The sequence below is a fragment of the Bactrocera tryoni genome, chromosome 2, assembly GCF_016617805.1.
Source record: "Bactrocera tryoni isolate S06 chromosome 2, CSIRO_BtryS06_freeze2, whole genome shotgun sequence".
NCBI classification, from domain to species: domain Eukaryota; kingdom Metazoa; phylum Arthropoda; class Insecta; order Diptera; family Tephritidae; genus Bactrocera; species Bactrocera tryoni.
The window spans coordinates 17,995,634-18,018,168 of record NC_052500.1 but is presented as its reverse complement, the minus strand read 5'-3'; the positions used below and the strand labels follow the sequence as shown (position 1 = coordinate 18,018,168).

At 33.6% G+C, this 22,535-nt stretch overlaps 1 protein-coding gene across 2 annotated transcripts; it reads left to right on the top strand.

The window, feature by feature from the left end:
- The first annotated feature begins 2,383 nt into the window (after positions 1-2,383).
- On the top strand, positions 2,384-22,207 carry LOC120769731 (sodium-coupled monocarboxylate transporter 2-like). 2 transcript variants are annotated; one of them, XM_040096879.1, is made up of 12 exons: positions 2,384-2,537; positions 2,934-3,241; positions 10,353-10,465; positions 10,539-10,685; positions 10,819-10,978; positions 16,474-16,539; positions 16,726-16,777; positions 16,922-16,989; positions 17,684-17,838; positions 18,815-19,073; positions 19,158-19,849; positions 20,842-20,968. In XM_040096879.1, the coding sequence occupies exons 2-12, from the start codon at positions 3,230-3,232 to the stop codon at positions 20,966-20,968; spliced, it is 1,851 nt and encodes a 616-aa protein (XP_039952813.1). In that variant the 5' UTR covers positions 2,384-2,537; positions 2,934-3,229. The 2 variants fall into 2 exon arrangements, with proteins under 2 accessions (XP_039952813.1, XP_039952814.1); XM_040096880.1 differs by having other exon boundaries at positions 2,384-3,241; positions 20,842-22,207.
- The last annotated feature ends 328 nt before the right edge of the window (positions 22,208-22,535 follow it).

Genomic DNA, 22,535 nt, shown 5'->3' with positions numbered 1-22,535 from the left:
ACATCACATTGAGGCGCGAATGTCACCTAAGCACTGGCTAGGCAGAGTGCCTGCTTTCTTTTATAGAGCAAGAGCTAGGAGCAAGCTTAACATGAAGTCACCTAAAGACTTCCAAAACACATCACATCAGGGTGCGAATGTCACCTACCGGAATAGACAATGATCAAGTAAAATATAATTCCAACCAAAATATCTCGTCAAATAAAAAAGTGTTCCATGCAATCGCTTCAATCCGATCGTTGCAAAACTTTATAAAAAAACAGCCCTAAACCTCAGGGTATATTTTCAAAGGCGCATTCATTTTAGCTCTACCTGAGCCAGGCGTGGAGTTGCAATACTCACTAAGCCGACATTAAAGAAATTGTCAATAATCGCTAATAAAAATAAAATATAAACGAGTTTAACATAATACAAGTCATCAAATTAAAAAATTCTTATCAAGGGTATTTCAATACGACACCTTCATACACAATGAAGTTACTTATTTTAAACACAAATTTCCAGCTAAATACAGTCAGCAGCATATACGTGTAATACCAAGCAAAATATTCGTCTAGGGGACCCAGGATGTTTAAATGAGTTATGCCTCTCCTTATACATATGTATGTATACACTATTCTTCAAGGGAAAATCTGACAAAGGGACAATGACCTTGGCAAAATGTATAGAAAAGGGTCATTTAACTCAAATGTAAACAAAGGTTGTGGACTTGGCTATATGTAAACAAAAGTTAATTGACTCAAAACGTTGTTTACATTTCTTATTTAAAGGGTCAGTGACCTCAAATATAAACAAAGGTTGTGGACTTAACTAAATGTAAACAAAGGTTATGGTCTTGACTATGTGTAAACAATAGGGTCATTAAATCCATAAAATGTAAACCGACGATATCGGACTTCTATAAGACTAGCATTAGAACTTTGGGAAAGCTGAAGTTAACATTTTTTATGACCACATACTTGAAGCAATAAGGGAGTATTTTACTCTAAATTTTTGAAAAATTCGATTTTTTTTTCATATATTTAGTTTAGACCCTTAAGAACATATCCTCCAAAGGATTTTTAAAATTTAAAATTATTTTAAGAGCTACAGTTACTTTAGTGACGCAGTACCTAGCCCGGTTCGGCCGTATCGAATTTTTTAAACGGGTTTTTCTCGAAACTACTTTTTTCCACATGGCATTATCTCAAGTTCTATACAACCGATTTACTTGAAATTATGTGTGAACCTTCTTTATATAATCCTTTATCGTTCCTACCAGCATCGTGTCAAAATGTTTGTTTTTAATATTTTAAAAAAATTCAGGAATTTCAAAGAAAAGCGTAAAAAATGATTTTTATTTTCAGGCAGTCGCCATTTTTCAAAAAAAAAATTTTTCGTGTTCCCTGAAAAAGGGACTGTAACAGCATCCTTACTGATTAAGAATTTCTTTTGATTTTTTTTTCAGACCACCAGGAGAGTATGCGCCATTTATTTTTACACCTGTCTCTCGACAGAAAGTTAAAGAATTAGATAGAATTTAAAATAGTGTTATATGGGAAGTAGGCGTGGTTCTTATTTGATTTTGCCTATTTTCGCACTATAACAAGGGAAAATAATCTTGTATATCAAATTTGGTTGAAATTCGAAGATATGTGATCTCAGGGTGGGCGCCCATTGTCCAATTTGACACCAGGTCTTATAAAGCCCAGTTGAATCATCCATATGCCATATGCACTAGGACCATATATTTAGTGAACGAGACCTTGTAAAGTTATTGTCCGATTGCGACATTTTTTGGGCGCAGAAGGAAGTCTTTTAGTTTAGGTGATACAAACAATCGCTGAACAACAATTATATGTGTGATCTCAGTTGTAACATGTCGCGAGATTATAAAAACTAAAATCCTTTATTTAATACATAAAAAGTAAAGTATACTTAAAAAAAACTCATTTAATCATTCGTATATAGTATTTTCTAAAAAAAAAAAAAAATTTCTAGCTTTTTAAATTAATATGTATCATTTTGTAAAGTGCAATAAACGAAGATGACACAGTGGTGGCTCATTATTTAAATAACCCTTCACAATTAAAACATTTCTAAACGAAATAAATGCTCTCAAATTCACACTATACTCAGCGAGCTCTATACAAAAACGACATATTTCAATATATTGAGAAATTTTTCTATATATTCATTTATGCATGTAAGTGTAGGTGTATGGCTATGATATGCATATCGCGCTCAATACATGGTACACGGTCCAAAGTTGAAAATCGGCCAGCTCAAAAACGCTACCCATTTCCCTTTGGCACAATTGATGCTCACACTCTCTCTGTGTTTCTCAGTGGCCTTTTGCTCGGCTTCGGCCCACAATGTGCTTAGTACATTTTGATTTGTTGATGTGCGTGGTTCTTTGAATGACTCGAGTGAGCAGCGTTGCCTTTGCAAGCGGCGTAATCATAGATTTTCGCTATTATTACCTGACGTGAGATATAAAAACCGTCTCAGTCAGTTTTACCATACACGTTGTCGCTGCAGTGTGCTTCCAACCTTCAGTAAACACGCGTTGCTCTATCCAACGACAGCACACACAGTTCCGCCATCGGCAGTTATTTTGACTTTTGACTTACATACAAATTTTGTTTCTACTTAATTGCGCTGTTTCTTCGTGGCATTCGAATTATTGGAAAATTTTTGAAAGAAATTGCTAAAGATTGCAACAAACCAAAGAAAAAATACAAAAATAATAATAATACTCGCAACCAAATCTATGTGCGCATGACGTGTGTATAAATTTTCGTAGTGTGTTGACGGCGAAGAGCGATTGTTAGCTAATTCACTCAAAACAAAATATTGTATATATTTACACATACGTATGTATGTGTATACATATGTGAATGCGTGTGAGCAACGTCACTGTCGGCACTTTTGTATTTTGCTGCAATTAATAGCTTTCGAAAAACTCGATGAATATTGAAACAGCAGCAGAAGAAAGTTTTGAAGTGATTATATAAAACTGGTTTGATTGAGAATTATTTATAAACTTGTGCTGACACCAACGTAACACGTTGAATAATTGCTGTACATATGTACATATATTTATGTACGTAAGAGTTTAATTGCTTTTGGCTAGCGTTTTAGTGCAACTAAGTGATCACAAAGCAACGGTGCTTCCGCTTTAGTACCTCCCTCAACTTTGTAAATAAACAAAACAAAGTCGCGTGGTTCAACGTTATCACTACCAAAAATGCCAGACAAGGTAAAAAGGGAGCAAAAGCAAAAACAAAAAATTTTAAAAATAAGCAAGAAAATTAAAAAATATAAACGAGTGAAAATAACAAACGTTATCAGTGTGCAAAAATCAAGAAAATATGTATACTGCTCAGTTTTTTGATAAAATTTAGAAATGTTTCGAAATGTTAACAGAAATGAAATTCGTGTGGAAAAATGTTTGATATGAATAAGGAATGTTTAACAATATTGTTTCCATATCACATTTTGTTCTTAATACAAGTATATGCCAATAGTTAATTAATTTTTATGTTTAAAAAGAAAATAAGAAGTATATATTTGTTTGTAAAAAAAAAAAAACAAATAAATTAAAAATAATAAGAAACGGTAAAAGATTCAAAGTGTGCAAGCATTTTGAAAATAAAAACAAGAAAAACCGTTAACTTCGACTGCACCGAAGCTAATATACACTTCACAGGTGTATTTCATTTAGTAACTATGCGCCCAGTTTGTATGGCAGCTATATGCTATAGTTAACCGATCTGAACAATTTCTTCGGAGATTACATTGTTGCTTCAGAAAATAATCTATAACAAATTTCGTGAATATATCTTGTCAAATGCAAAAGTTTTCCATACAAGAACTTGATTCCGATCGTTCAGTTTGTATGGCAGCTATATGCTATAGTGAGCCGATCTGAACAATTTCTTTTGATATTACATTATTTCTATAAACAATAACTCATACCAAATTTCGTGAAGATATATCGTCAAATGAGGAAGTTTCCGAAGCAAGCATTTGCTTCCGATCATTTAGTTTGTATGACAGCTATATGCTATAGTTAACCGATCTGAACAATTTCTTCGGATATTACATTGTTGCTTCAGAAAATAATCTATAACAAATTTCGTGAATATATCTTGTCAAATGCAAAAGTTTTCCATACAAGAACTTGATTCCGATCGTTCAGTTTGTATGGCAGCTATATGCTATAGTGAGCCGATCTGAACAATTTCTTCGTATATTACATTATTATCTTAGAAAATAACCTGTGACAACTTTTGTGAAGATACATTGTCAAATGCAAAAGTTTACCTTACAACTACTTGATTTCTATGGCAGCTATCTCTGACAGTTTGAACTGAACAATTGATCGGCTATTGTGGTATACATATGTAAATTTGGATAATAATTAATCCCTGCTTTCGTGAAGAAATAAAAAAGTTTCCCCTAGAAGAACTTTATTCCGATTGTTCAGATTGCGTGCCAGATATTTATGGATGCTTATGGATTTATAATGCTTTGGAAAATAATTCGTGTTAAATTTCGGGAAGATATCTTGTCAAATAAAAACTTTAAACACCAGAACTTGGTTTTGATCGTTCAGTTTGTATGACATGGTCCGATATCGGCGGATCCGACAAATGAGCAGCTTTTTGGCGAGAAAAGAAAGTGTGAAAATTTCAGATCGTTATTTTAAAAACTGAGGGACTAGTCCACGCATATACAGACAGACAGACATAGAGTCTCCGACGCTTCCTTCTGGGTGTTACAAAACTGGAGGCAAACTATTGTATGTATCTATAAGGGTATAATGAAATGAAAGTGAATCAGTACAGGTTCCAAAGTATGCGAGTATTTGGAAAATAAAAATAAATATTAAGTATGTTATGAAGGGCTAAGTGCAGACGCATTACACTAGCAGTTTATAAGTTGTAAAAGTATAGTAGGTGTCTTCAAAATTATACAGGTATTGTGCAAGAATTAAATATTCGCTATTGGCAAAGTTGTGAATCGTGGCTACATAGTTCCATAAATGTATTAGGACAGTCTAGCCTCTTGAAAAAAGCCAAACTTTAACAATCGTTTGCGATAATCTCCCAGAACTGCCTTTGAAAAGTGCAGTTTAACTGATTTAAAAGATTTATTAACTGCGCTAACTGATCTGAATGTTACGACACTACAGCCAAGTGAACAGAGAATATAGTTCTTTTTTCACTATTTTACCAACTGAATGTGTTCAGTATTCTAATGTTTGCAATAGGCGTAAAAAATCCTTGTTTTGAAAATCCTAGCTTAACCTGACTACCTTGCTTAATAACCGAAAAATATGCAAGGTCACTAAGAAAACATTCGCCGCTTAATTTTGCTGAGATACGTATATCCCACATATCGATATAGGCGGTATAAAGTCAAGCATATGGAAAATAGCGTTGTTGTAATCGGTATGTCGATTATCCATTTCTCATTTTCTATTAATAAATAAATTCATTAGTGTTTAACTACAACTGCTTGTTAGTAGTTGAAAACTTTGGATACTCTAGTCAACCACATTGCCACAGGATTGAAAACCGTATACCAAAAAAAGTTGAAGTTTGACAGCACTTCAAATGAAAGTTTTTTGACAGGTTCAGTTGTAAACCATAAACCGAATTTCAAAACTTCAACCAAAATGCAGTTGGGTTGAAAACCGTAATACGGGTCTTAAAATAATTAGAACCCGATTAAATAGAATATTGCGCATAACTCTATAGAAAGACACTCTTGATATGGCCAAAAATGTTTTATAAAATCAAATATTTTAAATTTTGTATTTACGCGTTAGCCATAAATTTATTGCACTAACTGATCCTTAGCATTGTCTGAATAACACAGAACCGAATCGCTTTTATATCAGTTAGGCGTCACAGTTTTATGATTTTCTTATCATATTATTACCCACACGTTTCCAGCCGGCCGTTTCAGATTTTTCAACTTCATAAATGTTATCAAAGAAACAAATTATAACCTACAATAACAGTGAAAGTCTGCACATATTTATAAAAACATATCTACATGCTGCTTGTAGGGGACATTATTCTTTTAAAATTTTAAATTTTTTCTGTCGAATAAAAAAAACCTATTATAGTATGAAGTTCTTTATTTTTAACATAAGTAGAGTTTGGAAACTTAATTTTGAATTGCTTAAACTGAAAATGATAGTACGATTTTTTGTTTTGTAGTCAAACCACCACCATTTATTAAAATGATAAAAATAAATGGAAAATTTTTGAACTTAAATCCGTAACCAAGACACCTCAAATACCACACAGATCTCTTAGAACATCGCAGTCACAAATTTTTCCTTCACATTTGTTGAGTAGTGTAATCGAAGGACAGCAGATTTGAGAATCGTGTTGAATCAGAGAGCAAATGTTTGTTGGGTAGGAAGAAAGCAGGATCAGAACTATAAAAAAGCAATACGAAGCTAAGCTTTAATGACGAACCTAAACAATAGGTCATATTAAAATTTCTCGGTCAATAATGCACTATCAAGTAAAAAGTTTTTTAAAAGAGACGCTACAAAAGTAGACCGATAGAAACAGCAAATGACGCCATATTTTTCCCACTCTTTTGACATTTCTCTTCAGTAAGGTTTTTCATTTTATCATGGAGAGATATACGATCCAACAACGAGTCGAAATTATTAAAATTTACTACCGAAATTCGAAGTCAGTGGCCTCAAATTTAAAAGCGCTACGTTAAATTTATGGTCGTCATAATCGTCACATCCACAACTGAACGTCTAGTGGAAAAATTTGAGTCCACAGGCACAGTTCAAAATGCTCCCGTGCCAGAGAGACAAAGAATTACCCGTAATGTCGAAAATATTGCTGCCACTAGCGCATCAATTTAGGAAGACTTAAATCAGTCTCTCACACGTCGTTCTCAAGCGTTGGGCATCTCTGTGACATCGTTGAGGCGAATTTTGCGAAAAGATCTTGACCTACATTCTTAGAAGATCAAATTGACGCAAGAACTGCAGCCACTTGACCACCAGAATCGTCGTATGTGCGTTAATTGGGCTGAGCAACAACTTGAAAATGATCTGGATTTTCACCGAAAAATCTTCGGCGATGAGGCTCATGTCGGACTGAATTGCTTAGTCAATAAGCAAAATATGCGTTATTGGTCAGGCATCAATTCACACGTCATTGGGCCGTACTTCTTCCGTGATGATCAAGACCGGCACGTTACGGTCATGATGTGATGTGATGTGATGTGATGTGACATGCAATGAGAACAATCTGAAAGACCTTAACCTTTATTTAATACATATATAAATTTTGTTTGGCGGTCTGTTAATCGGTACTAAATGAAAGCTTTTTTCCAAGAACTACTGAGTGATCCCGGTGTATTCAAAGCCAATATCAGTAAATGGAATTTATATCTGTAGAGTCACGATCTCAATAAAGGTCTCAAACTTGTGAATTAATGGAAATAAAAATAATTGAGGGGAAGTCCGCGGGTTTGTAAATATTCCCATAATATCAAATAAACACCTAGGAAACAAAATATTACTCGTATCTGAGTTAGATGAGGTTACGTTAGGTTATTGGCATACCTATAAAATTGTTGAAATATGTACATCTGTATTTAAAACTAAAACAAAGTTGTCTGAGTCGCAAACAATTAATGTTTAATAAAAAATAAATTACTAAAGCATCGAACGCTTCTGAACAGACAGCTCAAAGTCCATTTGACAGCACGCGATGTCAATTGAAACATTATACATATGTATGTACATGTAGTTAGCATAGTGGGCTTGCTCAGAGAAGAAACGTCACATATGTAGCACTTTAGTCTTTACAAGTTAATATTTTAAAGTACAAGTGTACAGTTCCATATATATAATTATATATTTTAATTAACTTCGCGGGTGGTTTCAAAATCTCGATATAATGAACAAGTCGAGCATAAATATTGAGTACCTGGCAACGCATTACACCTCGTGATAACGTACTAATTTACAGATATACATACATATATATGTACCTAAGTGTGTATAAAAGTTATTCTAAGTGAAGCGTAAAACAGTTGTTTATGCTAATTATAATAAGGCCTTAAGCAGGCGTTCTAAAGTTCATTACTATTATTTAACTGTTATGCGAGACGTCTGAGTGTCGAGTGTGTCGATGCGAATTATTTCATTTTAAAGGAATGCTGAGCAAGTTTGAGATATGAACTAAGCAAACGAATAACTAGAAATATACTATTATTAACTTTTTTAGTGTTTGTAATAAAAAACTCAATGAAGATCATATCAGACAGAAAGCGAAGATTTCTTACTTGTTCCAGAAATTTTTATAATAGGTCCAGCAAAATGAAGCATATAATTTTTAAAATAAATTGAAGGCTTTTTTAGCATAATTAGACTGGTTCTATGTAGGTTAAAGACACATTGGTTTTTTCAATGATGTGTTGCCATTGCATAATGCCACTCCCATAGAAACTATCGTCTTTTTTGGCAAAAAACAGAGACAGTCGATTCACTACAAACTACTCTTGAGACGAATTGTTCACCAGCAAAACATTCGTCATAGATAGAAACCGGTAGTAATCACATGATACTAGGGACTATCCGATGTATGTCTGGTTTTTGGCTGGTCATCATCAAAGTGTGTGGCCTGTCATTGTTCTGATGGAACACAATTCCTCTACTATTGACAAAAGCTGGGCACTCATTGGCACTTGAATGCAAAAGAAACTCCCAACCAAGCTCCCGGCTGGTCACCATCGAAATGTGTGGACACTCATTGTGACAGACACAGGCAGAACACAATTCTTCTACTATTGACAAAAACTTGCTGGTATAGGTTCGAATTAAAAATTTGGCCGTAGGGGAGCAGGTCATAGAAGCTGATGCCTTGTCGATTCCAATAAACACATAGAAAACTTTCCTGGTCGCCATTAGCGATCACAACCATTTTAGCTCGACGTTATCGTAAGTGATCAACTTTTCGACATCTGCTTCGAATATGGATCAATTTCGTTGCTATTCGCAGACAGAAATTCGGTCCAAGTGTTTTTTTTTGTTTTATTTTTTTGCGTTAACTCGTGTAGTACCTATACTATTATACACCGAGCTTCGTTTTATGTCCAGCCTATTTAGATGGTTCCGCTTTATTAAAGAATCCTTTAGCTCCTGCTCAATCGAAACCGTGCTTACATAACGGTCGAACCTAACGAGTTTCTTTTCAGTTTTAGTACGAAACGCCTTCCTTCAGAATTTGCCACAATCTAGCCCTATTAGACGGTTTTCTCGACGCAACTGCTCTTTAAATTTAAATTTATGTCCGAGCTTTAGGCGGGCCACTCGGAGGCACTTGGTGTGGTTCATTGCTAGCCAGTCGTTGACCACCCTGGACCAATGTTTTGGTACGAAACGCTATATAGCGTAACCCGACCGAACTTATACAACGCGAGATACAGATTACTAACATAAAGAAATCTATTGGAAAAATAATCGATTACTTTTTGCTAGACCTTATACATATATAATTCGGATAAAAAAGTTTGAGTTTTACTACGCTTATGAAAAAATTTCCTCATGATTTGTAAGAGATTAGCTGAAACTCTGGTTTCAACATCTTATGGCTCTATTGACAGCATATTGCCAAAACTACAACAGCTCTACTCATCGCCAAATTTATAACCATAATTATTGCAACTTGAAGTTTCTTCTATTTCAAAAAACTTTCCTCTTGCCTCTCATCAGCTTTTATCGCATTGATTTGGAACTACAAAGTTCGTATCGCGTCGCTGTCGTTATAACGGTCACACATCTTGTCATTCATATTGGATGAAATCCTTATAAAGTCTTTGTTCTTCGACTTTTTTTCTAAATTGCATGCGTATTTGTTGACAAAAGACACTTCGACCTTTGCCCTACCAAACCCATTCGCCTCTATACATTATCTAATCAGTAGAATATGAACCAACGGCATAGTAGTTCTGACTAATAATAATGAATTTTTTCAGCTGGAGAAACATAGCGTTAAATACCAACATTACTATATTGCATCTCAATAAACAGACATTATAGCGCCTTGAAAACAATAACCATGTTTCATTACATCGAATTTGCTCGCACAATACACTACGAGCTTTTTTAGATATATCGAAATAGGCATACAAGTACTCCCCTTACTACTGTGGAATACTGTGCAGCCAATCTGACTAAACCTTTAAACAATAAATATAAATTTATAAGCAATAAAAATGTTGACTGAGCACTTAAAGAGATGAGGAGGAGCCTTTCGAAATAATGAAATTTTATGAAAATACCTTAATATTTCTATTTGTTTGTTCATTTGCAGACACTCAAATATGCGGAATATTCGCAATTTCACTTTTCAATTGCGGATTATTGCGTTTTTGTGGGAATGCTGTTGCTATCCACAGGAACGGGTATCTATTTCGGTTATATAAGGTATATCTACGTGATATCTACGTCTATTGTAGAATGCAAATTTATGAACCAAAGGAATGTTTGTTTATTTTAGAAAGAATATAAAACCGGTTAAACCAATTACTAATTTAGAGATGAATAAACACAAAGAACCGGATTTTGGTTCCAAAGCGATGAGTGAATACTTGTTGGGCTCTAGGCGGCTGAAAGTGTTTCCAGTAGCAATGAGCCTAGTTGCCAGGTTAGTATTGCTTTTGGAAAATGATTGAGATTCGAATATTTCGAATTCGAATTTCAGAAAAGAGCAGTAAATTTAAGCTATACTAACATTAAATATGAACTTTTCACTCTCTTTCTTTATCTCGCATTTCCAGTTACATTTCGGGCGTAACTATGCTGGGCGTACCATCGGAAATCTACAGCTACGGTACTCAATATTGGTTGATTATTGTATCGGTTATTTTAATGGCATTCGTTGTGTCGAGAGTTTATTTGCCCGTGTTTACGGCTTTAAATGTTGGATCTTCCTATGAGGTATGTATGATTATTACATAATTATAATTTTAAGTGTCGTCGTAGTCGAGTTTGCGATTCGTACTCAGAAGGTTTGAGTCTAAAATGTAAAATTAATGGATAGCCGAGGCTTTTCTGATCTGGCGCGTTTTCAGCCGTTATATTTTAGAATAGATGTATTTTTTTATCTCTTAAAGTTATTTCTGGGATAGAGACTATCTCCTTAATTTAATAAAGTGAAATAACTTAAAATATATCAAATTTTTAGATAAATGTTTAGGTTTCTCTTTTATAACTACAATAAGGAATTTAGTATGGATTAAATTTCATGGCGGATGCTTAATGCCTGATAACAGTTTTATAATCATAATATCATAACTACGGACATAAAAAAATTGTGTTGCGATAATAAAAAAAAACCAAAAAAAACGCGTTTACTTCGGTTGCACCGAAACAATAATACCCATCATAAATATTGGGTAGTCGAAAAAGTCTTTTCGTATTTTGTCAATAGATGTGTTTGAAGTCGTATATTTCCAGTGATACCAATACCATTGTATCATACCATATAGTGTTGGAAAGGTGAGACTTGAAGCTTAATTTTAACCGAAAAAAATTTAATTCGGGGAAGTTGAAAAAAAGTTAAAGCTGTTCAAAAATGAGTGAAAATAATGAAGAAATTCGCTATGTTTTGAAATTTTTGTATCAAAAAGATAAGAATGCCATGCAAACCACCAATGAAATTCGTAAAGTTTACGGAGACGATGCTGTATTAGTTCGTGTAGCACAACAATGGTTCGATCGCTTCCGTTCTGGAAATTTTGAAATTTCGATTTACATTGATGAAAGCTTTAAGCTGATGGAATAATGTCGCTAGCGGAAAAATTGCAAAGGGTGGTCGACCAAAAGGGTACATATTTGTTTATTTATTTATTATTATTAATATAAAAAAAAGATTGATTAGAAATACGAAAAGATTTTTTCGATGACCCAATACAAAGATTTCTTACAAAAATTTGATTTTGATCGTTCAGCTAGTAGGGCGCTAATTGTCTATAGTCATTAAATGTCGCATTTCTCGTTTTTTACAGCACAAATTTTCAATGATCATTTGTTTTCTAAAATATTAAAAACAGGGTTAACCCTTCCAATACAAAAAGATCAAATATTTCGTTATTTTCGCAATAATTTTGTATAAAACAATAACAATAATAAAATGGAGCTGAGCTTTTATTTTTGCCTATTCTTTAGAACTCTCTCAAAAAGACGTATTTAGGTAAATTAGTAAGACAATACGCTTTCAACTTAATTTTTTTTAAGTAGATCATTGCAATAATGACTTTTGTTACACTGGCTTAATTATGTGAGCACACGCGACTAGAACAACTTCGAAATAATTTCAATTTTTTCATCAACCGCATTAATTATTTCTCTAAATATATTCTTAACCATTTCGACACAGATAGCGGAACCCTTTTTTGATACCATTATACAATTGAAAACCTATTTCGATGACTTTATATTCTGAAACGTGATTTTCCAATGCAAGGGCTTAATTTTATGAGCACAAGCGAATGTACTACGATGAGCAAAAAATAGTGAGACTTTGTTTATGATTCTAAAATTCTTAATTTATTATTCAAAATATATGTCGTCTTGACCCCAATACATTTGTATCAATGTTTTTTCAATACTCGAAACAGTTGTTAAAGTCAATTTCTAGAATAGCCTTCAATGCGCGTAGCGATTCTCGTAAAATGTCTTCAATTGATTCAAAACGGTTTCCTCGGAGAGGTCGTTTGAGTTTCTTGAATAGTCAGAAGTCACACGGAGTTAAATCAGGCAAATACAGTGGTTGCGGCACGGTATTAGTTGAAAATTTGCTGAATAACTCACGAAGAACCAATGCAATGGTGCAAAAATCTAGAGTTGTCGGCCCATAATTCCGGTCTCTGTTTAAGAATCGTTTCGCGCGAACGACGCATAGCATATAAATAGTGTTCCTTGTTGACAGTTTGATCGGTCGAAAGGAATTCGGACACCTCGACAATCGAAGAAAATTGTCAACATAACCTTGATCATTAACAGCTTTGACGTGGTTTCTTCGTCTTTGCTTCACCTTTACCACGATATTCAGCCGACTGATCGTCTGTTTCCGGGTCGTAAACATAGTTCCAAGACTCATTGCCAGTAATAATACGTTTCAGCACATCCTGGTAGTCGGAAAGCATTGTTTCACAGACTTTAAAAAGACGCTGTTTTTTTTTTTTAATTTAGTCGTTTTGGAACTACTCGTGCTTTCACTGTTCTTAGGCCCTAAAGAACTTCAAAAACGGTTTTCACTGATCCTTCCGATATTTCCACGATGCCAGTAAGATTTCTGACTGTTAATCGTCGATTTTCAGGCACGGATTCTTTCGTTTTAATAAAGTGCTGATCGTCAGTAGATGTTCATAGTCGTCCTGCATGTGGTTCGTCGTCAATGCGTTCTCGAACCACTTTGAATAATGTGTACCAATCAAAAACACTTGCTCGCGACAAGCAATTATCACCGAAGGTCTTTTCTAAAATTCTCAACTTTTCAGAAATTTGATTCCGCACACAAAATTTAATGGATTTTCACTAATCGTAAAATTCGCCGTACTCGTAGTACTTTGTGTACTCCAGAAAGATAAGCGTATACTAAACACTAATGATAATTTTGATGCGACATTTGGCACATACATGTACATATATCACCGACAGTCATACCAACTTAGAAAAAAAATATGTCGAGAAATGGGTTTTCGCGCGAAATTTTAATTAATAAGTCTAACTATTTTTTTGCCTAGAGTAGTATATCATTTAACTTAAGAGGGTGAGGTGAGGCACAATGAAAAGGACAACTTTTAAAATTATTACAGATCAGCCAGTATGTGAATGAACTTCTTTGATAGTTTTTTATTTCTATGTAGGCTCATAAATAACCTTGATTTAATTGTTTGATACTGCAAATTAAATAAAAATAAAAATCGTACATATAAAAGACGTTCGCAGCAACAGCACACAACAACTGTTTTTTATATCATTAATTTCTCTATTACTGTAGATGAGGTGACGTTGTTATCGATAGTTAATAAAAGTGTTTTTCTTCATAGCGTGTGGTGCGGACTTTGGCCATCCCAATTGAATGTGTCATTTTGACTTAATCTTTCTTCAATTTCATAAAATGTTTTGATAACACACATATTTATGTAAATATACATTAGAGAGGATCGATGTTTTACTATAAAATCGCGTATGAGAGAAATATTTTACGGAACATTTTGAACAACTTTGCCTAGGAGATTGTGGTCCTAAAACTGGTTTCGATTCAGCGATTTTTAAGGCGAAGTTTAAAAAATCTGAAAAATCGGTTGCATGGGAGGTATTTAGAGTTGACCGCTCTTGGCGATTCCGACAAATGATCAATAGAATATCAAAATGCATCTACGTATTAAATTTCATTGGGATTTCTCAAAAACTGACAAACACCCATTTTTGTTTTACAAATTGCTGGCTTGAAATCGATTTTAGACTCATAGTCACTTAGGCAAAGTTGTTCAGAATGATCCGTAGGCTTCTTGTAAATCGGCACCCTCTAACATACAGCTATAAAGAAAGGTGTTAGAACATATATTTATACATACTTCTCACAAAAGCTGTGTAATCAAGCTATTAAAATATACTTAAACACAAATACTTATTAAATGTTGAACAAATATAAAGATTTGCACTTTACTGAAAAACATTTTTTTTGAAATTCTCGTCTTTCCGTCTATATAACTAAGCCGGACTTTCTCCTAACAGGTTTTTTATTTTATACTCTTGCAACCTCTTGCTACAGAGTATAATAGTTTTGTTCACCTAACGATTGTATGTATCATCTAAAACTAATCGAGATAGATATAGGGTTATATATATAAATGAACAGGATGATGAGACGAGTTAAAATCCGGGTGACTGTCTGTTTGACCGTCCGTCCGTGCGTGCAAGCTGTAACTTGAGTAAAAATGGTGATATCTTGATGAAACTTGATAAATCAATAAATAATTACGCCAAAAAGAATTAATTTTATCTCTGAGATAATATGAGGTGGCTTAATTGGAGCTTGTGTGAAAATTGGACAATGGCATGGCTCCGCTCCTTTTTGGTGAAATTTCAAATTTCGGGACCCGACCGACTGATTTAGACTACTTATATGTATAATACTATTGTGAACAAATTGAAAGATGAATTTTGTCCATTTCATCTCCTTGAAAGTAATACCCTCCCGCTGCAATACACTTATGCCAATGAATTTTCCAGTCATCATAGCACTTGGAAAATTCCTCCGTCGTGATGGCCATCAGAGCCTTCTTCGATTCAGCTTTTATATCCTCAATTGAGTCAAAACGGTGTTCTCGGAGTGGTCATGTGAGTTTGCTGAATAGCCAGATGTTACACGAAGGTAAATCAGGCGAATGCGGTGGTTGCGACACGATATTAGTTGAAAATGTGGCGAAATGACCACGAATAACCAATGCAGTATGAGATGGTGCAGTATCGCATTTCTTTGTTCAATAAATTCAGAAAGTAAAAATTGAAGAATTCACTTTTAGAGCCTCACAAAACGACGTGTATCTCAAATACTAATGGATAGTTTGACGTGAAATTTACCATAGATGCCATTAACAGTACTACCTTCACCTTTCAATTTGATCACAGTAGTATAGATATACCATATGTCTAAATTTGTATCTTCTAATGGTTCAATCTTCTAATGGTTCCGTTCAAATTTATAGCATTGAATTGTAGTTTTGTCTAAAAAGACGTTGAACTGTTACAGTTTTTTTGTCCGGTGAGGAGACAAGACTGAAGGCTGTTGATCTACTCGTTGGACTATTGACTGATATAAAACTTTATTTTTTTTGTCGATATTTTTTACCTATAGATTATAGCTACGAAAAAAAACTTAGATTCGAGCCTTTCTTACTGTCTATGAACACCCATCTCTGCTTTATATGATTATTGACTTCCTATATTGGATACTTTTACTAAATATTACAAATTTTCAATATTACCTACGTAATTTAGGATAGCCATGATATACATATGTACTTGATGTCCTTATAATATCCAATGCTTGATTAAGAATAGAACAGTCTAGTTAGTGAACGTCAGTGAATCTTAACCTTCCATGTCTTTACATATAAACTATAAGCAAAATTTTTAAATAATAGAAAAAACTTTTAGCCATATTTTCGTAAAGAAATAATGACTAAAAATATTAAAGTTTATCACCATCTTTGAACTGAAGTATCCACGTCAGAGAATTCGTTTTGCGCCAATAAGGAATATAAAATAAATTCGCTAAACGAATTACGGAAAATTGCAATCGAACCATATAACAAAAAATATTTATAGAAACCAAAAAAGATAACTGTAAGCCTGGAATATCATAAAAAAATTGTATTAACCTTTTTCAGCTATTTAAAATTTTATTTTTTTTGTTACAGTACTTGGAAATGCGTTTCAGTTCCAGTGTGCGTAGTATCGCTTCATTTATGTTTGTTATGGATGAGGTAAGTAGATACGTCACTTACAAAGTGCAGGGATCAAAACAGTTATTTATGTAAATGTCATTTGTAAACAAGACCGTTTTGGATGTAAGTGTCTGTTATAGCATTTTTCAGTAATTAAGGCAGTAAATAATCGCTTTTTTGTGCTTGATAACAAATTACAGCTCATCGTTACTATTTTCCTTACAGATATTTTTCTTGCCAATAATTTTGTATGTGCCGGCAATAGCGTTTAATCAAGGTAAATAAAAATTGCGAACTGGTGTTTTGAAACTTTGAATACCTAATTTTTTTTTTGGTATAATTTTCCCATAATGCTTTTATAGGAACTACAAATACCGTGCTCGCTAATTATAGTTTTTCTTTGTAATTTTGTGTTTTACAGTTACAGGCGTCAACATATACGTAATAAGTGGGATCATTTGTGTAGTTTGCGTGATCTATACATTGATTGTGAGTACTACTATTTTGTAATAAACTTTTAATTGGTTTACTGACAGTAAATGAAGTTATAAATTCAGCTGTTGTAAAAATAGGAATTTTTTCAATAATTAATGTCAAGCATTAAATCTGTAATTTTTCAACAAAGTTGACAGCTGAGCAGCTTGACGGCTGTCATATTTCAACAATGGTGTAAGTGGAGGATTATTTTTAAAAAATGCAATTTAGTGTTTTATATTTTTGAAGTCTGTTAAAATAGGGGTTTTTAAAAATAAAATTATAAAATTATTTTTCACTTACCGCTGACGGTGTGTTCAATCATCGTTAATCCTTTGCTTTATAGTTGATTTTAAACACTGTTTTTTTATTAATAAATTTTGATATTTTTTCCTAATTTTGGTATCATTCACTTATGTTATATCTGAAAACAAAAAAATTTCATTCATTAAAATTTAAAAACAAAATAATTGAAAAAAATTTAAAAAAAAATACATACATTTTTTGAACATACAATATAACTATATTTTCTATAAAATTGACAGAAATTAACAGCTTTAAATCAACAAGTCATTTAACTGAAAATAATTAATTAATAATAATTAAATACATTTTTTTTAATTTTTTTCACTTTTTTCAAGTGCTTTTACATATTTACACATTGTTGTTATTGCTTTACTGTATTTTAAAATATTTTTCTCCTTTTTAGGGCGGCATAAAAGCCGTAGTTCATACAGATGCCTGGCAAACATTGGTAATGTTCGTTGCGCTGGTGGTTGTAGTTATACTGGGTACGATAGCTGCAGGTGGACCTGGACCAGTATTTAAGCACGCCTCTGAAGGTGGGCGCCTCATTTTCTTTAAGTAAGTTCATTTATTGTTTTTTTAATAATTATAAATTCTGCTTTGTGGTATTTAATAATAAAAAAGAGAGAGTTCGAGAAGTCCGAACATCCAAATTTCGTTCCTACTTTTCTGACAAATCTAAAAGAATCGAAAACAAAACTATTGGGTAGTCGAAAAAGTCTTTTCGTATTTCTAAACAAATTTCAATTTATTTTTTTATTGTATTTATAATGAACTTTAATGAAGCAAATATGTACCATTTTGGTTGACCACTTTTTGCACATTTTCCGCTAGAGACCTTATTCCATTATTGTAAAATGAACTTTAATGAAGCAAATATGTACCATTTTGGTTGACCACTTTTTGCACTTTTTCCGCTAGAGACCTTATTCCATCATTGTAAAACTTGTTTGGTTTCTCGGCGAAAAACTGCGACAAGTAATTTTCACAGGCTTCTCTTGAAACCAACTTTACTTCATTAAGGGAGTTCTGCATTGACCGAAACAAATGGTAGGTACATAGGTGGGAGTGCAGCCCATCTTCTTTCGGGCTCAATTAGCACTAGCTGAGTCATTTTGATGCACTTGTCGTAGATCTTTTTATTATTATTATCACATTTCAACTTCTCTTTCAAACCATTTTGTGGTTTCGAGGAAGCTACTAATGTCCGATATGCTTTTTGTAGACATCCATTCATGGTTTGGCACTTGATGGATTCCTAGTATTCTGTGTCGGATCTGCGATAGGACTGAGCATTCACAGAGAGACGTGGAAAATGTTTCCTTATTCCCTAATAATTCCCTTCTCCCTAATACTTCGCTACTTTTCCTTTCGGTTTAAACGTAAACTTTTACCCCGACAAGTTATATAGAGCGTCTTAAGCGTACGAAGAATATGAAGTTTCAAATCAGCCCCTAATGTTGGCAGGATTTTTCTAAAAAAAAATTGTTGTAAATTCATTTTAATGTTCATCTTTTTCTCTTCTTCTTCACAGTATAACCCCATCATTATATGAGCGACAATCATTTTGGGCCGTCTTGATTGGCGGTTTCACCTACTGGACTGCCTTTAATAGCGTCAATCAGACCATGGTGCAGCGCTACATGTCTTTGCCCACATTGAAGAGAAGTCAACACTCGATTGTAATCTTTACGCTGGGCGTTGTGCTCTTCATATCAGTTTGCTGCTTTGCCGGTTTGTTGGTTTTCGATTTCTATAGAAATTGCGATCCGCTAAATGCCGGACTCATATCGGTAAATTACAAACACAGTACACACATAGTACATGTATGTATGTTATACTAACAAACCAGTAGTTGAATTTGTTTTTGCCCACAGAACGACGATCAGTTACTACCCATCTATGTTATGCAAACTGTTGGTCATCTACAAGGCATACCGGGTCTCTTTATCGCTGGCGTCTTTGGCGCCGCGTTAAGCTCACTCTCAGTCGTACTCAATGCAACGGCTTTGGTATTTCTACAGGATATTGTGCGTGGCAGTTTTAAGGTGCAACTAAGTGAACGTGCAACAAATATTTTGGTGAAAAGTGTTATCGTTGTGCTTGGCGCAGTAGCAATGGCACTGATATTCGTGCTGGAGAAGCTAAGTGGTATTTTGAGTGTTGCCACCTCGGTCACCGCCATTGCGGGTGGCACAACTTTTGGTATGTTCACGCTTGGCATGTTGGTGCCATGGAGTAATACGAAGGGTGCTTTGGCTGGTGCTGCAGCGGGTGCGCTCATGTCTGGTTGGGTGTCATTTGGATCACAGGCCGCGATAGGTGCCGGTCGTATTGGTTCACATAAATTGAATGTTTCAGTATCGGACTGTTTGGCAAATTACACAATACCAGAAGCGGATTATGGCAATGAAGCGGACGTATTTCCTTTATATCGTCTGTCGTTTCATTGGATAACTGTGATTGGCGTTCTATCAACGTTAATAGTTGGTACTGTGGTGTCCTTCCTAACCGGACCGACGGTGTTGAAGAAGCTGGATGCAGAGCTAATATCACCCGTAATTCATAGGTAAGCTATTTTACGATTTCAGATGTACATACATATATACATACATATGTATATATACAAATATTTAAAATAATGTATTTCTGGGCTGTAGATAGCTTAGGGTGAAGACAATGTGCATTTTTGGCTTTCTTATTTACGATATAGGTTAGGCCATGAGGATATTTAAAGCAAAGAATGTATGGGAAAAGTTCATAGATTTCTTGGAATCTACTCTGTCGGAGTTCTAGGAGTTGCCTAAAAGAAATGCTATATATTGATATTATTTATAAAGATCTTTATCTTGATTTTGATTGGTCAGTTTGAATGGCAGCAGTATGCTCACCTATTCCAAACTGAACAATTTGGTCGAAGATTGTAGCGTTAGCTTAGACAATAATCAATATATATATTATCTCCGTTCCCTTGAAAGTCGTGTCTACGAAACCGGAACGGACCTAGAGTTTTTATCCGGTCAAGGCCTCTCAACCCAGTTAAAGTATAGAACAACAACAATAATTGTGCCTTATTTCGTGAAGATATCTTTTGAGATAAAAAAAAGTTTTTTATGCAAAAACTTGATTGTTATCGATCAGTTTGTATGACAGCTATATGCTATAGTGGACCGATCTGAAAAATATTATCGGCGAAAGTAGTATTGTTTATGACAATAATTCACCCAAATTTCGTGAAGATATTTTATCAAATAAGTAAGCTTTTCATACAAGAACTTGATTGTGATCGATCAGTTTGTACGACAGCTATATCCCGTAGAGCTTCGATATCGTGGGTTCCGACAAATAAGCAGCTTCTTACGGAGAAAAGGACGTGTGCGAAAATTCAGATCGATAGCTCAGAAATAAAAGTCATTTATATATCTCCGAAGTTTACTGCTGAGTGTTAGAAACGTCGCGTCAAACTAGGGTTTATTAAGTTCAGCGTATAAAAACGCATAGTTACGTAATTTTTATATTGTATATTTTCATATTTAATTATCTCTAACTCTCCCGTTGCAGATTTTTACCCAAGGAATGCTTCCCACCACGCAATGCAAATCCGGATTTCTCACGGGACAATACTGCTCAAACTTTCACCCATCTCTTGGCTAACAGTGATAGTCCAAGCGATCTGGGCAGATATTAAGTTACAGAGATAGAAACTAAGATATTTAGAATTTTTTTGCAAAAAGCAAATTCCAATTACTATTAGTATAGTAAGAGTAAATGCTAAAATTGCACATTTTTAAACAAGAGAGGCAGGAAACAAGCAGCTTGATTGACAATAACAAAAGAGCAAACAAAAACCAAATTCATTTCATAAACCGTGTGTGCTGTAAAGTTAATAATTGTTGCATTTTGTAGTTACTGTATTTTTTTTAGCCAATATTGTGTATGTACATAAATAAATGTGTAGTGTAGGTAAACAGTTTATAATTAGAAATTAAATGTGTAGCAAAAATTCCAATTATGAATTTCATTATGCCTATGTATTTAAGTCCACTTGTGTAGAGTGAGTCGATGTCATTGTATAACAGTAAAACTATACAGGTGTAATTCGTTAAATTTTTGGGCAAACAAGTAAAAATATGAAAGGTAAACAAAAGACAAGAAAGAAAATTTGCCAGTACGAAGTTGGCAGTTGATGCTGTAAGTCTATAAAGTCGATATAATAGCAACATAAGGCAAGAATTATAAAAGTAAATGTAAATATTAAAGAACGATAAGTTATTCGAGATTGATAAGTTCACTAAAAATTTATTATATTCTTTGCACGTATTATAATAATGTAAATATGAAAAAAGAACGATAAGGTCATAAAAAATTTACTATATTTTTTTCACAAATATGTTATACCAATTCTTAAAATTGTGCACAAAATACTTAAAAATCGATGTTTGCTGAGATATTAATTCGTGTATCCCAATAATATAATTTAGAACGCATTTAATAGACTTACAAATAAAATAACAGCAAAGTATGTACTAATTGGACAATAAATTAGCGTAAAAATACAAATATATGTACATAAAAAAAATACAAATATAAATTTAACAAAAAAAAAAACATTATCAAAAAATGTCTTGTTAAGTTAGTAGCCTTTTCGTAATCCTATTCATATCTCAATCTATGTACGTAATTTGTTTGAGTCATATACATATATTACAAGTCATTTAATGCTTACATATGTGTATATATGTATGTATATACATATAGTCTCAAATGAAAAATTATCATAACCAATAAAAAGATATATGTATATGCATAAATGCAATTGCGGGCCAATTATGAACGTCTGTGATAACGCTTGGTATCTGCTTTACAACTTAATACATTAAATGTCAAAACAAAAACAAATAAATACAATATCATAAATATTTTAAAACATACTTTTTTTTTTTGCTTAATTCTGATTTAGAAACGTTAGGATAATATTACTTGTTTTAGGTTTATTTATATTGTTATACATCCCTGAAGTAATTTGGAGGAATGCTGCCAAGTTGACAATCTTCGGCCGGATAAAAATCCGGGTATGTTCCAGTTATGTACAACCAGAGAACATAAAACTGTCTTTACATTCTCTGTCTATGTCTTTACATTCTCTGGTACAACCGACTGTCTTAGGAACGTTTGTGAAACAAAACGGTAATACAAAATTATTTATTTATTTTTTTTTTTTATTTTAGCTTACACCGCTTCGCAATTTTTAAGTT

Coding starts and splice junctions, on each gene's coding strand:
- LOC120769731 (XM_040096880.1), top strand. Junction 16,990..17,683: donor GCGTGATCTATACATTGATT/GTGAGTACTACT, acceptor TCTCCTTTTTAG/GGCGGCATAAAAGCCGTAGT. Junction 19,074..19,157: donor TAAATGCCGGACTCATATCG/GTAAATTACAAA, acceptor TTTTGCCCACAG/AACGACGATCAGTTACTACC.